Source organism: Monodelphis domestica, chromosome 6 (assembly GCF_027887165.1).
Source record: "Monodelphis domestica isolate mMonDom1 chromosome 6, mMonDom1.pri, whole genome shotgun sequence".
NCBI lineage: Eukaryota > Metazoa > Chordata > Mammalia > Didelphimorphia > Didelphidae > Monodelphis > Monodelphis domestica.
Window position 1 is genome coordinate 7,564,523 of NC_077232.1, and position 15,549 is coordinate 7,580,071.

At 55.4% G+C, this 15,549-nt stretch overlaps 1 protein-coding gene across 2 annotated transcripts; it reads left to right on the top strand.

The window, feature by feature from the left end:
- Nucleotides 1-775: 775 nt before the first annotated feature.
- On the top strand, nt 776-14,603 carry RELA (RELA proto-oncogene, NF-kB subunit). Of its 2 annotated transcripts, none has more exons than XM_016425373.2 (11): nt 776-2,597; nt 2,742-2,768; nt 2,878-3,029; nt 3,500-3,648; nt 3,951-4,042; nt 5,078-5,209; nt 7,960-8,064; nt 8,153-8,365; nt 12,778-12,858; nt 12,939-13,046; nt 13,336-14,603. In XM_016425373.2, exons 1-11 carry the CDS (start codon nt 2,591-2,593, stop codon nt 13,926-13,928), a joined length of 1,659 nt encoding a protein of 552 aa, XP_016280859.1. In that variant the 5' UTR covers nt 776-2,590; the 3' UTR covers nt 13,929-14,603. The 2 variants fall into 2 exon arrangements, with proteins under 2 accessions (XP_016280859.1, XP_007502748.1); XM_007502686.3 differs by having other exon boundaries at nt 12,939-13,019.
- The last annotated feature ends 946 nt before the right edge of the window (nt 14,604-15,549 follow it).

A 15,549-nucleotide genomic window follows, 5' to 3' on the forward strand; every position in this document is an offset into this window, starting at 1 on the left:
TTGGTACAGTTCAGTAGATGTCCTACCAAGGCAGAAGACAAAGGGAAAATCCCCTCCCTGCCCCTGAGAGCTTGCCCCCTCTTTATGTAGCCCTTCATGCAGGACCACAATGGCTTTTTGGGTACCACATCATAATGACACAGAATGCATCCTGAATTTGCAGGGCACTAAATCTCAAGATCCCCCCCCCCAAATTCATTTTAAGAACAACTATCTAAACACCTCAGCTTTCTTTTATTTGTGTTGATTTCTTGTCCTCAAGTGCAAAATTTTCCATTCATCCCTACTAAATTTCATCTTATTATATTTGACCTCATGCCTCAGTATGGCCTGTCATCAGCATAAAGATAAAAGAACCCAAAGAAGGTGATGGGAACAAGAGAGAAGGTGTTAGAGAGATGAGAGCCTGGGACAGAAGCTTGGGGAGGATACCTAGATACTAGATAAGCCAGGGAACAGCACTGAGAAACAGTGCTCATAGAAGTGGAAGAGCCAGGAGAAAACAGTGTTCCCAAAACTCAAAGGAGACTGTGCGACTCTGGGCAAGTCACTTAACCCCCTTTGCCTAGCCCTTCCTGCTCTTCTGCCTTAGAACAGATACACAGTATTGATTCTAAAACAGAAAGTAAGGGTTTAAAAAAACAAACAAACTTCAAAGGAGAGAGTATTCAGGAAAAAAGAATGTCAACAGTTAACAACCCTTCTGTGAATGATGGCTAATGTAATTTAGGAGAGGCCCCTTTAAGGAGTGACAGAAGCAACCAACTAGTTTTCTTCTATTTAAATATTTAATTTTATTAACTTTTTAGATCATTTTCATTTCCCACAGTACCCTCCCTTCTTCCCTACCTAGAAGGCCATGTCTTATAACAAAAGGGAAAAAAGGAAAAAAACATAAGACACATTTTATTTCCCCAGTGTGCCCTCTCCTCATCCCATCCCACTCCAGTCCCCTTCAGGTTATCTTCTGTCTCTTCAGAACAGAGCTTCCTCGATACTTTTAAGTGTCTATCATAGACACCTCATCAAGAATACAAAACCAAAAGGGCATACAGTCCCTGCCTTCAGGGAGCTTGCAGTCCAACATGGGGGAAGAGGGGGCAAACATGCACAAATCATAGTAATCTGGGGAGAAAGGTATTCACTACCAGCAGGGGGAACCAGGAAAGACCAAAGGGGTTGAAAGTGTCTTCTAGAGAAGTTGGGGCTTTGTAGAAAAGAAACATCTCTTTTAAGGGCTTAAGAACTTTGATCAGGGAAGGCAGAGATGAAGGAGAATGTGAAGTACCAGGGACAGCAAGAGAAAAGGCCTGGAGCTGAGACATGGAGCATCTTGTTCTTGAGGCTGCTGGGGCCAGATTAAGGTGGGGGGGGGGCGGTGTTGGAGGAGTAAGGTGTGAGAAAACTGGGAAGGTAAGAGGGGGCCAGGTTATGAAGGGAGTGCCAAACATCTTGTATCTGATCCTTGGGACAAGAAGCCCCTGAAGGTTACTAATAGGGATCCACAGCGTTAGACTTGTTGGACTAGTGGATTGACAGGTCTAGACTAGGAATATCCAGCCCTTGCTACTCTTCTGTCTTAGAACTGATACTAAGACAGAGGTGCAGTTGTTTAAAAAACCCCCAAATCAAACCAGGAGACAGAATGGGGGGGGGGGACTGATGGGTCATAAAAGCTAAAGAGAATGAGAGAGTGACCAACAGTGTCCAAAGCTGCAGAGGCAAAAGAGAATGAGGTATGGGAAAGGCCACTAAAGAGTTTATTCCTGACTCTGGAGAGAGCAGTTTCAATGGACAGAGAAGGTCAGAAACTACATTGTACATAAGGAGTTGAGAGCCTAGACGGATTTTAGCTTCGGAGGGCCGAAAAGGGAAAAACTGGTAGTTAAAGCCGGAAATAAAGTGAGCCATGCCTGAGAAAGGAAAAGGAAAAATGCCAAAATTAGAGGTGGGTACCAGAGTCCCAAAGGTGGGTGTTCCCCCGGCAGAGGGTTTTTTTTTTTTCCAGAGGGAGTTGACTCCATCTGAGGAGGCCTCCCCCCTGCTCTGCTGTGTCCCCCCAAACATTCCAGAGGAGCTTTCAGGCCGTCACTTCCTTTGGGACACCTGAGGGACTCTACGCAGCACAGGCCAATTCCCACGTCCAGCAGCACCGCCTCAGTCCTCCTCCCGTAGCTTCCTGGAGTCACGTGTTTCTCGGGGAAGCCTGACGCAAACACGCAGGCGTCACGTTCTCTGCCACTCAGAGCAGCGGCCCTCCCTCTCCGCGCCTCCTCAGCCGACTGCGGGGTTCGTGACTTCTTCGCTTCGAAGAAGTTATCTGGAGACCTAAATAAAGCCTGAAACTAGGCCTCCGACAAGACGGGACAGGTTCGGACACTTCGACACCAGGATCTTTGTTTGGCGGAAGCGGACTTCCCGCGCCTGCGCACTCGGCTCTAGTGCGCAGACGCAGCTCCGCATTCCGAGCAGTGACGCCGCCAGCGCGCGTCGCGCATTTCCGCCTCTAGCTAATGGCTCAGGCATAGGGCGCGCGCTGCGCCGCAGGGGCTCCAGCTGCGACCCCGGCCCCGCCCCCAGGACCCTAGCCATGGAGGGTGAGTCTGACCTCTGACCGGGGAAGGGAAAGGGAGGGCGCCTGCAGGGCTGGGGCGGGGCCCAGGGCGCTCTGGCCTTCCCCCTTCCTGGGGCGGGGCATGGGGGGGAGGGGGGAGGTGCTTGACTCAGTTTCCCTTTTTCAGGCCTGTTACCCATGATCTTTGCCTCAGGTAAGTGTGGGCGGCGTTGGGTGGTTTGGGGGGCCGGGGTAGGGCCGGGGGATCCCGGAGGTTGGGGGTGCTGAGCTCGCGGACGCCCCACTTTGCCCTGCCCACCCAGATTCACCCCCTGCCCGGGGCCCTTTTGTGGAGATCATTGAGCAGCCTAAGCAGCGGGGGATGCGCTTCCGCTACAAGTGTGAAGGTCGTTCCGCTGGCAGCATCCCTGGGGAGCGCAGCACAGACACCACCAAGACCCACCCTACCATCAAGGTGAGCCACCCCTGAGGGGGGGAGTGGGGTTGGAGGGGCCAGCTCCCTGAGGCCCAGCACTGGGAGACATAGGGCAGCCCCAAACCTGTGCTGGAAAGCAACCTCCTGGGGGCAATATTGGGGACACTGGGGGGCTGAGACCTCAAACCTACCCCCACCAGAAGGTGGCCTCCTTAGGGTCAGAACTGGGAGACTGGGGGATACTGGAGGGCTGACACCCACACCAGGGCCCTATACTTCTGCCAGAAGACCAACCCCCTGGGGGCCAGATAAGGGGGCTGAGACCCCCAATCATATCCCTACCATCAGCCAAGCTCCCCAAGGCCCAGCATTGGGGAACACTAAGAGGCTGGGACCCCCACCTCCACCGGAAAGCAAGCTCGAAGCATGACTGTGGCTCCTCTGTGAGCCTGTCAACCCCACCACCACCTCTGGGAGGGGGTGACTCATACCTTCTAATCTTCTCCAAGATCCATGGCTACTTAGGACCAGGGACTGTCCGCATCTCCCTGGTGACCAAGGAGCCTCCTCACCGGCCTCATCCTCATGAGTTGGTGGGGAAGGACTGTAGGGATGGTTTCTATGAAGCTGAGCTCTGCCCTGACCACAGCATCCACAGGTGAGGGAGTGCCTTGAGAAGGCCCATCTCTGTCCCATGGACCCAGGAGTTGTTGGGCAGTCAGGGTAGGGGTCCTAGTGAGTGCCCCGTTCATTTTGGGGAGGGGAAACCGGCAAGATTCCACAAGGGAGCCAGGACAGAGCAATAGAAAGGGGGTACCTGCATCTGAGGGCTTTGGTCAGGCTAGTGGGGCTTTGCAGAGAAGGCTTGAAGAGGATGTCCGAGGGCTGGACTGGGCTGGGCAGGCCCTGGGGGCCTGGGAGCCCAGGACCCTGGGCAGGCTGACAGGTGTGAGGTGTTAGCTTCCAGAACCTGGGGATTCAGTGTGTGAAGAAGCGAGATCTGGAGCAGGCCATTGCCCACCGAATGCAGACCAACAACAATCCCTTCAATGGTGAGAGGCTCCTCAGCCAGCCTAGCCAGGGCCCAAAGTGCCCAGCCCTGCCCTTGCCTCCCTCCCTTATGCCTCCCCACCTCACTCACTTGCTTCTTATTCGCATTAAGAAAGTCCTCTCACTGTTGGGCTCCCCATCAAGGATCAGAATCTTATGAACATCCTGCATTTGGTTGTTGGACCATCCTCCTCCAAACCAACCCTTCCTGCCTGGTAGCACAACACTGGGTCTTGGGTGACTGCTCCTTTCCCGGCCCCCACGGCCTCAGCTTGCTTTCGGTGATCTCAGTCTTCCTGCTTCTGGTTCTGTTTCCATTCACACAATTCTTCCCATGTTTCTCCGAAGTCTTCCTGTTCGTCCTTTCTTACCACTCAGTAATATTCCATCTCCTTCCTAGGCCAGAGGGCTGTCAGCCTTCTCCCACTGATGAACCCCCTCCCCGCTTGGCTAAAGCAGAGAGAGCTGCTTTGCATATTCTGGTGTTTCAGACTTGTTCTTGTTTCTGACTTTGACTCTTTGAGAAGGCTTAGTGGTCGGGTCACCAGGTCAAAGAACATGGCCCATTAGCCCTTTTCTTGCTTCTTCCCAAATTGAAGTTCTACCAGCAATGCCCAGTGTGTCTGTCCCAGGGGGCTCCTGCCTTCCTTTTAGCCATCCCTGGAATCCTTCTGTCCCCCACCTCCCATCTGAAAGATGAAATAGGGTAGCTGTAACCATGCCACCCCCATAGCCTCAGCTCTTATCCACCAGTCCTCCCTTCAGACCTTCCCCCCAAATTAGTAGCTCTCCCAGAGGGTAATTATCTGACTTTTATCATCAATACATTTAAAAAATGTCATTCAAAAGCCTCTTGAGCAGAATCAGCTGCCTAGGTTATCCACTTCTAAGTCCAGCTCTGGGATTCCTTGTCCCTTGCCTCTGCTCATGATTCCTCAGCATCACCCAGGGTTCCCTCTGGCCTCACAGCAATGCTGTGTGGCTCCTGTTCTGCGGGAGCCTTACCACCCTGGCATGACCATCTCCTGTTCCCACAGTTCCTCTGGAAGAACAGCGGGGAGACTATGATCTGAATGCTGTCCGGCTCTGCTTCCAAGTGACCATCCAGGACTCTGCAGGAAGGCCCCTCGTCCTGCCCCCTGTCCTGTCCCATCCCATCTATGACAACCGTGAGTGGTAGTCAGGGGAGGGGAGTTTGGGCCCAAGGCCACATCTAGAGGGAGAGAAGGATGGTTAGGAGGCCCTGGAGGGAGAGTGTAGATGGGACTTCAGGAGGCCAAGCTGTAGTGAGTTCAACTCAGGTAACATTAAGCCATGGTAAGGAGTATGTGGTGGTGGATGCTACAAAAGCCAGAAAGCAGCTGGCATCCTTGCCGTTTTGGATCCTGTGTCCCACTGGGAGGAGTGTGGCATGCCCACAGGTAAGCAGAGTAACAACTAGGGTGGGATGGGGCAAAGAATAGTGTGGAGGAGTGCCCAGGGCAGGCTGGTGAAAGAGGAAGCACTTTCCCCTTAGGGCTCAAGGAAGGGTGGATGTGCATCAGCAGAGCCTTGAGGGCAGAGAGGGATCAGCCATTGGGCAGAAACAAAGAGGGAGACATTGCTGCTGAGGGCCCGTCTTCCTGGATGTAGGGAGGCAGAAAACAGCATTGCCCCTTAGGAAAGGAGCTGAGAAGCCCATTTGGAAGGTCAGAAGGGAAAGACTGGAAAAGCCCGGAGGGAGCCAGACTGGGCATGGTTAGGGAGGCCGGTAACAGAGGGGAGATCTGGGAGGTGGGGGATGATGGAGTCTGAATTGTGCTTTCTGGGATGAGAGCTTGTGGAGGCTGGATTGGAGAGGGAAAGCCTGGAGGCTGGAGCTGAGTGGGGGGCAGAAAATAGATATTCCTGGGACATTCGAGGAGAGAAAGTCTAAGCAATAGTGGCATCATGTCTATAAGGTTCTAGGTTGAGTGAATCAGGATCATACAGGGAAGAATAATAATCTGAACCAGACCATTGTAGACTGCTTGCAGAAAACCTTTATGACATTATTTTAAACCAGTGCATCATGGAAGATAGAGCATTATACCTAATGTCAGAAAGACTTGGATTCAAATCTAGCCTTAGAGGCTTACTAGCTGTGTGGTCTTTGGCACATTTTCAATCTCTCTGTGTCACAGCTTCTGCTTCTGTAGAATGAGATTATCTTCTGCCCTCTCCATCCCCAAATCTATAATCTTGTTAAATGCTCCGTGCCAGGCACTGTGCTGGGCACTGGGGATGCAAAAACAAAATCCAAACCCTGCCTGCCCTCAAGAAGCTCATGCTTTACTGGGGAGGAGGCAACTGACCCACAAATAAGGCAGCACATCATCTGTAGGGAGGGAGGAGAACAGGTACCAACAGCTGTTGGGAGCCAGCCCAGGCCTCCTGTAGGACATGTGATTGGGGAGAACCTTGCAAGAAACAAGCGATTGTAGGAGGGGCCTCCCATGCTAGAAAGGAGTTAGTACTCGGTCCCAAAGGCCAAAAGAAAGTCGCAGCCAGAACTTGCAGAGCAGGGCAGTGGCGGGCAGACGGACATGGCATTTTGAGACGGGCACCTTGGACAGCTCTGGGCAAAATGCATTGGGAGAGGACTGACAAGGAGGTTGTTGCTGTGGTCCAAAGGCTGAAAAGTTGTGGGAATGAGGAGAAAGGAGCAGACAGGAGAATCGTGTGACCCAATAAGACCTGGCAGGGAGCAAGAGGAGAGAGCAGAAGGTGACTCCAGGATTGAGAACCTCAGTGAGCGGAATGGTGATGGCACCTAGCCTGACAGCAGTCATGCCAGGAAGAAAGGGCAGGCTTGCTTAATGATCAGATGAGTGTGAGGTATCAGCCAGATGCCATTCAGGCGGAAATGTCCAGTATTAGAAAAATCCAGCATTGGAGAGGTTCAAGATGTAGCACTGGGGCTCAGGGGAGAAGAGAGCCTTGGGGGGTCACCCATGGTTGCAGGTGGGACACAAGTGAGAAGGATTGGTCAGGAGGAGTCCCAAGGGAGACCCTTGTCTTGGAAACTAGAGCAGGAAGGGGGTAGACATCGGTGTCAGAGGCTGTAGGAAAGGGCATGTTTCGTTCTCTGTACCCAATTCCATAGGCAGCTGCATGGTACAGCAGATAGAGCACTGGCCCTAGAGTCAGGAAAACTCATCCTCCTGAGTTCAAATCCAGCCTCAAATGCTTGGTAGCTGTGCGACCCTGGGCACCTTGTGAGCCTGCGTTTCCTTATCTATAAAATGAGCTGGAGAAGGAAATGAGAAATGACTCGAGTATCTTTGCCAAGAAAGCCCCAGATGGGCTCAGGAAGAGTCAGACGACTGGAAAAGGACTGAACCCCGCCACCCGTGTCTCAGCGCCCAGAAAGTATTGATTGCGCATGTGCTGTACACACAGAAAGAATGTGCCACATAATGGGAAGTTAGTACCTGCCTGTGCAGAATAGTTTAACACGGGGCAGCTTGTCTAAGGGACCCTCACTGGCATTTTTCAGGCACTTCTGAGTCTCCAGAGAGCTTCACTAATATATCATTTGCTCCCCATGAAGACATGGAAGTCAGTGCTTTTATTTTCCCCATTTTACAGCTGAGGAAATTGAGTCAGAGGGAGGCCAGGTGACTTGCCCAGGGTCTCACAGCTAGTGAGTGAGACGGGATTCAAACTCAGAGCTTTGTAACACTAAGTCCGGTGCTCTCCACTGAGTCACCAGCTGGTAGGAGTAGATGGTTGGTAGGGAGGGATGGCAGCTTAGGCCTCTTTTCCTTGGGGGCTGGGCTGGGGAAGAAGAAGGAGCTCCTGCCTGTGTGACCCAGGGGAGTCCTGGGCAGCCAGGACCCCTGGACCCCACAGAAGGCTCAGACTGGTAGAGGGCCTCTCGCTCTCTCTGCCCCCTCAGGGGCCCCCAACACCGCGGAGCTGAAGATCTGCCGTGTGAACCGTAACTCGGGGAGCTGCCTGGGTGGGGACGAGATCTTCCTCCTGTGCGACAAGGTGCAGAAAGGTCAGTGCCAGCTGGGCACAGGTGGGCACTGGGCTAGGGGAAGGGGCTTTGGGGCAGGCGCCACAGCTCGGCTTCCCCTCTCCGACAGAGGACATCGAGGTGTGCTTCTCGGGGCCCGGATGGGAGGCGCGCGGGTCCTTCTCGCAGGCCGACGTGCACAGGCAGGTGGCCATCGTGTTCCGCACACCGCCGTATGCCGAGGCCGCCCTACAGGCCCCGGTGCGGGTCCACATGCAGCTGCGGCGGCCTTCTGACCGGGAGCTCAGCGAGCCCATGGAGTTCCAGTATCTGCCAGACACAGGTACGGGGCTGGGCGTGGCCCATGGGTTGGGGCTCCGCCCGTGCCCAGGTCTTCGGAGCCCCCCCCCCCCCCCCCCCGCCTTTCTTTTGCTCTGGGCTCCCCCATCAGCCCGTCTTCCGTGTTCAAAAGCTTGGAGTTAGTGAATCTCCTTGTCAGAACTGATCAGTGCCAGGGCTGCCTGGTGATTGTCCGCTGGCATCTCTGGCCTCTCCCCACACCCACCTGACCGCCGCCTCCAGGTCCTTCCCTCATCCAAGGGCTAGACAAATCCCTCACATGCCTGGACCTGGCCTCCTGGCAAAGTTTAGGCCCCTTGGGCATTCTGGGTTCTGCATTCGAGTGCTGAACCTCTGAGAATCTGGATTCTGAAACAGGCATTTGCTGTGTGCCTGGCTCTGGGCTGGGGTACAGAGAGACAGCGAAACAGTCTATGCCCTCCGATAAGGAGACGTGCCTCATAGGGAACCGCCGCAGAACAAAGTGAGGCAGTTTGGTAGGGCGCACGCTAGCAGCACGGCCTGGAGGGGCACGTTGTCTGTTGTTTTTTTAAGCCCTTCCCTTCTGTCTTAGAATCAATACTAAGTTTTGGTTCCAAGGCAGAAGAGCAGTAAGGGCTAGGCAATGGGGGTCAAGTGACTTGACCAGGGTCACACAGGAAGTGTATGAGAACAGATTTGAACCTAGGATCTCCCATGTCTAGGCCTGGTGGAGCCAAGTTTTGAAGAAAGTAGGGGTGCTGTGAGGAGGGAGGGTGCGCCTGGGGGAGTGGGAAGAGATGGGCCTGGAGGTGGGAGATTTTGTCATACAGGTGGGAGAAGGAGCGACCAGCATGTTGGGGAGGAATGGCCATCGGGACTAGAAAGGCAGGCTGGGGCCAGGCGGTGAAGGCACTTTGTGTTGTGGGTGCCTTGGGCAGCCACTGGGGCAGACTCCCCTTCATGTTGAAAATGCAAGGATGAAGGAGGAGACCAAGTAAACTGGAATCCAAAGAACTGCCTCTCTACCCACGTGCCCCCGCCTAGAGGCCCTGGAGGGAAGACCCCGGGGGCCAGCTTCCCACCGTGGTCTGAGCTTGGAGGACCTTCTTGCTTTCACACCCTCTATCTGCTGGCATTTCTGGGCCTCCCCGGCCCCAGAGCACCGTCTGGTGCCCCCATCCAGGGGGCCTCTTCTCTGCTCTCATCTCCAGGCGTTCATCCTGCGCCCCGACCCCATCTTCAGAATCTGTCTCCGTCTCCCCAGCTTCCCAGGAGCTCTCAGGGCAGGAGGGTCCTTGCAGGTGCTCTGGCAGAGTTTGTGTCACAGGCTCGGCGTGGAGTCCTGCCCTTGCTGGAGGCCTCGAGTGAAGGCCAGGGTAGCCCATCGCTCCTTCCTGGGGTCCTTGTGTCTGTCCAGGGGAGGTTCCCGGTATCAGGCTGCCATCGGCCTCTTTGCCATCCATGGGTTCTTGTGCGTTCTCTAGAGGCGAGTGAAACAAGCCTGGGGGCCCCTCCCGATCCTCAGAAGTCTGTCCCAGCTCCCCCTTTGCCCCCATCTTCTCTAGGCTGACCATCCCGCTTCCTTCCAGTGACTCCCCAGCTTTGTTCAAGGCCTTCCCAAGATTTGGCACCCCCTAATGCAAACAGCCGGAGGGGCGATGGACGGCCTCCCTCCCTCCTCCTTAACTTGGGTGAGGACGTCCACCTCCTGTGTGCCGGAGGACCCACTGAGACTCCAGCTCTTTTCAGGCTCGGTGTTCCCACCAGGCTGTTGAGCCCAAGGCTGGGACTTCACGTTTCCAATGAGGAAACTGATGGCGTCTCTCCGTGGCCTGACTCCCAGGCGCTCCAGGGATGTGGGTCAGGCTTAGCTCAATCAGATTCCCCCTTCATTAGACTCTGACCATCCATTGTGGCCAGTCGGCCTTCCCAGCCATCCTGAACCCTCCGGGGTCATCTGTATCTGCAGAGGTGGTTGTGGTGCTGTGGCTCGACGGCCTTTCAGGCCTGCCCCAGTGACCCTGACCAAGCCCCTCACCTCCCGATTCAGAGATGGCTTGTGGACACCAGGAGAGGGGAGTTTCCTCGGCAGGGAGATCACAAGGGCTGCACCACCCCCCCCCCTTCCTGGTGTACTTTGGTCTTCCTCTCATGGGCCACCAGGACTCTTGTCAGAAAAGGAAATGAACTTAGTTGAGCAAAATCGATCTACAAATGTTACCAATGTCTTCTCGTGGCCTTGCTGTCCCCCGTGCTGCCTCCCCTTGCCTGGGCCTGCAGATCTTGCCCAAACCAACCACTCCGTGGGCTCCTCCTGTCCCCGTGGTCACCCGCCTCTGAGCTGAGAGAGGCAAGATGGAGGTTTCGCCGGCAGTGGAGACAGATCCCTTCCCCTTGGGTGGGGGTGGCCGTCCCTTGGACTCCCTTTTCTGAAAGTCGGGACATTTGGCCTTCTCCAGTCCTGCAGCTGCCCTCCCCTGGCTAGGTCAGGCCCCCACCAGCTCCTTGAATACCTGAGAGTGGAGTCGAGCTGGGCCTGCTGCCACAGATTGAGCCAAGTGCCGGGCACTTACTTCTCTCCTGACCCCGGATCTTACTTTAGACTCTATCACCCATCCTTGGTCCATCCCTCCCATGTAAAATAGACACAAGGTGGAGGCTCCGTATCTCTTTTCTCTGCACCTGGCCCCCGCACCCCACCTTTGAGCTTTCCAGCCTCCCAGCAGAGAGCTTCTGGCAGCTGGGGACTCTCGTGTCTAAACCAGTGTCCTGCGCATCGCAGATAGGTAATCGGTGTTTCTGGACTTCTGTTTGAACTTTGGGCTCTAAGGTCAGTCAGAGTCCAAGACTGGGCAGACTTGCTTTGGTGGGCTGTAGAGCTGTGGGCACCGTTGAAGGGCTGTGAACAGGCAAGTGATGCCAGGCCTTTGGCAGCCATGGAGAAGACAGATTTTAAGAGGGAGGCTGCTGGAGTGAACAGATCAGATGAGGAGGAAGGAAGGAAGGAAGGTGTTAATTGTTTTGTTTTGTTATATTTCACTCCTGGCCATCTCGAGGAGAATAGGAGCAAATAGTGATCCTTTTCTCCTGTTAAAGTCTTTTAAAGGGAGTTAAAATGATGCTCAACCTAAAAATCAGGGGAGCAGTGCATCAAAATCTAAGTGACTTTGTTTCAGATCCGAGTATCCACAGGTCACGTTTTTAAAATAAATGTCTATCCTTTTTCTTGGAATAAATTTCACCAAGGACTTAAGAATTTAGATTTTAACAACAGGATTGCTATACCATGTCAAAATGGGTTTCTTCTCAAACTGACAATGTTTAGGTTTTAAGCCAATAAAGAACCAGTTAATGTGAAACTAAAAAAAAAAAGGAAGAAAGGAGGGAAGGCAGGCAGGCAGGCAGGCAGGCTGGCTCCTCCTCAGGTTCTGCCAGGTCATATCCCTGCTCCCTAACTGAGGGGGCTCCTGAAGTCTGTCTAGGGCCCTCTTCTCCCACCACTGTCACTCTTGGTTTCCTACTAGGCTCCAATGGATGGTTCCACGACGTCTCCATGTAGAAGTCTGTGTGTCTAGCCCTGATCTCTTGAGTCCTAATCTCCATCACCAGCTGTCCGGTGGCCTATTGCAGCAGGATGTCCTGTTGCTTCTCAAACTGCTGGCCCTTCTTTCCTTAAATCCATCACTGTCCCAAGATTCCCTAGTTGTCCAAGGCATCCCCTTCCTCTCTGAGCATATCCAATCTAATGCCAAACCTCGTCACCATCTTTCCACCTGGGCTCCCTCTCTGCTTACACGGTCACCTCCCTGACTGTGGCCTCAGACAAAAGGAGTCCCCTGCACACACCACGCAAGGTGCCTCTGTGGAGCCTCTCTCCTCCCCATCGCCACCAAAGGAGGCCATGTCTGGTCACGTTGTTCTCTTGCTCCAGAAGCCTCAGTGGCAGCCTCTTGTCCCGAGAACGGGCCTACCTCCCCTCTGTGTGCTTGCTTTCATCTGCATACCCTGGGCCTGGCCCATCATAAACTCTTGTACAATGTCTGAGGATCTGACGTGTTTGGTGGTGGGGAGGGAGACCAATGTAGGGAAGTGAGGCAGGTTTTTGGGGTGACCCTGTCACCTCCACTGCCCTATACCCCAGTGGGCCTCAACCCAGTTCCTGGCCCGGCACTTGGCCCACAGGGTGCACTCCAGAAGATGGGCTGACTTCATTGTTCCCCTTCATTCATGCCCCCCCACCCTGCACCGCCCCCCAAAAAAGTTTCTGGGCTGAGGTGGACAAATGCCTCTTGTGGCACTTGTCACTCACTAGGAAAGACAGAACAAGCCTCAGGCTCCTGAAGGCCTCTGGAGAGGCCTCCAGAAGGCCAGGCTGAGGGGGGCTCCTGCTAATAGGGGGCCATGGGATCCCACCATCCTGTCTTCTCCACTCAGACGATCGACACAGAATTGAAGAGAAACGCAAGAGGACGTTGGGCACCTTTAAGAACATCATGAAGACGAGCCCTTTCAGTGGTGAGGCCTGACAGCAGCGGAGGCCAGGGGTGAGGCTGGGGAGGGCTTCCAGGGCTAACTAGCATCCTCTCTCTATCCAGGGGGCAATCCTGACACCTGGACGTCCCCCAGACGCATCGCCGTGCCCTCCCGCACCACAGGCTCTACTCCCAAACCTCCAGGTGAGGCTCGTGCCCACCTCAGATCAGGCAAGGACTCTTGGGGGAGCCCAGGCTTCAGCTGGGGTTGGCTCTGGGTTAGACGGCCTGGGCTGGAGCTTTGTCTTCTTGGGAACAGTTGCCTGTCTGTTAAATGGATGTTAGGTGGTCTCTAAGGTTTAGGTTCCACCGTTCAGTTAGGTCATGAGATCAGACCCAGAGAAGGGGTCTGCCTACCCGAGAGGATGCCTGGGGGGCAGAAGGAAGGGGGAGATGGATCAGCCTTGGCCGGGGTTGGTGATGATTTCTCTCTCTTCTCCACCCACCTGGGTCTCCGCAGGTATCCTTCCTGGCCTGTCTTCCTCAGTGCCCCAGCCCTACACCTTCCCACCACCCCTCAGTACCATCAACCTGGAGGAGCTTTCTCCCATAGTCTTTTCAGCTAGCCAGGTGCAAGCCCCAGCCCTGGCCTCTGCCCCTACGCCGGCCCCCTCCCTGGTCCCAGCCCCCACCTCGACTGCCCCTGCCCCTGCCCCTGCCCTGCCCCCTATCTCCCAGTCTGGGGAGGGGACGCTGTCCGAGGCCCTGCTGGGCCTGCAGTTTGATACAGATGGAGATCTGGCCGAGATTCTGGCTGACCCCGACAGCACCTACACCAACCTGGCAGCCATCGACAATTCGGAGTTCCAACAGCTGCTGAACCAGGGGATACCAGGGACCCTCGAAGGGCCTGGGCCCTCAGGGGAGCCCATGCTGATGGAATACCCCGAGTCCATCACCCGCCTTATGACGGGGTCTCAGCGGCCCCCCGAGCCCACCCCAGCGCCTCCGGGGGCCTCGGGGCTTGCCAACGGTCTTCTAGGGGCAGATGAAGTCTTCCCCTCCATGGGGGATTTGGACATATCAGCCTTCCTAAGTCAGATCAGCTCTTAAGGGGCTGATGGGTGTCCGGGGGACAGCCGGTCCCCTCGGATTCCGCCTCGCCTCTGGATGCCTTGGGCCGCTGACGCCACTCTTATCCCCTTGGATTTCTCTTGGGGGAGCTGGGAGGAGTGAACCCTCTTCCAATATTTTAGCTGCAGTATCTCTCTGTTTTGGAGGTGCTTAAGTAAAAGCATTAACTCCTGAAGAAGGGAGTGAATGGGGGGCTGGGGAGGACTGCCTGCAGCCCCCGGGGAGAGAATGACCCTCCCATCCGGTGGCTCCCTGGACCTGAGGATGGAGGGCTGGGGGACAGGACCCCACCAGGTCTTCTGCCCATGCCACGGAGCTGGGTTTGAGGCAACACCCCCTCCCTAAGCACCTTCCACTGGGCCAAGCTCTGTGGCCTTCCTTTCACTTTGCGCCTGACACCAGTGTCCTTAACAGCATTTAGACAGCTCTGCCAAGGGCCCTCCTGCTCTTCCATCCCCATGAGTGGGCAGAGGGAGCTGGGCTGGGTGAGGGTCCCCCTTACCAAGCTCTCAGGAGAAGAGGGGGAGGCCCCTTTCCTCAAGTGCCTTCCTGGGGCAGATTGCCCCTGTGGCCGGGCTGCTGACGCCACCATCCATTCCAAGTGGTTGGCTGGACTGCTTTTTACTCTTAACCAATAAAGGTCTCTCCAAACTGCTGGTGTGCTCACTGCATTGACTCGCAATCCCGATGTGAACAGGCGGCCCCGGGCCCACGTTTCCAGGGGGGGGGGGGGCATCAGTCCTGGCCTGGAGCTCTCCCAAGCAGCCCATCCCCGGTTTGGATGACTCTCCGGGCTCCCCGTCTCAGGTCCAGATGCCCCTGCCCTGAGCACCTCCACCCAAGAGTGGAAGCCCCTTCCTCGAACTAGGGGGCAGGCTGCCGACTGAGTTCAGGGTCCCTGTCCCCTCCGTTACGGGTTGAGATTGACTGGGGAGGGCAGCTACTGGTGCGTGCGCACCGACCCGCCCCATTTAAGGCGTTTTCTTCTGCCAAAATTTGTTTTAAAAGCAATCGCCCCTACCGTATGGATGAGAATTTTGGGCGCTTCCTGTTTGCGCATGCGTACTATATCGGGGTTATGTGCTACCAGTTGGATGTGTGTGTCTGAACGTCCCCAAGGAAATATGCTTAGTCCCTGGTTGGCTGCTCCTTCGGCCGGCCCGGACTGTCCGAGCGGACAGGAAGTGACCACGAGAGAGGATGGGAGCCGGGGTGAGTGAAAGTGGGGAGGAGCCAGCTCTCCCCAGCCGGCCTAGTAGCTGGGCATGCGCATGGGCCACCCATCCCTTCCGCGAGGGGGGTGGGGCATTGGGCGGGGCCACGCTGAGAGCCCCTCCTCCTTTTTTGCCTAGTTGGACACGCTCGATGCAAAGAATTCGGGCTCCTGCCTCTGGGGCGGGGCCTCCCATGGCTCCGCCCCCGACACGTGCTCTTCCCATTCTCCACCCCTCGGAAGCTGTGACTCAGTTTTCCTTTTCTCTTCCCCCTCCATGAACAGCTCTGCATGCAGCCAGCCAGGCAGGGTGGTCCAATGGAGACATCCCCTCCGACACTTCAAGGCTGTCACCTGGTCTGTATGCTTTCATGGGCACCTCCTGGC

What these genes read in the sequence shown, in the direction of transcription:
- RELA (XM_016425373.2), top strand. An exon ending in GTGCGACAAGGTGCAGAAAG is followed by an intron (nt 8,065 to 8,152) that starts GTCAGTGCCAGC and finishes CCTCTCCGACAG; the next exon opens with AGGACATCGAGGTGTGCTTC. An exon ending in CCAGTATCTGCCAGACACAG is followed by an intron (nt 8,366 to 12,777) that starts GTACGGGGCTGG and finishes TTCTCCACTCAG; the next exon opens with ACGATCGACACAGAATTGAA.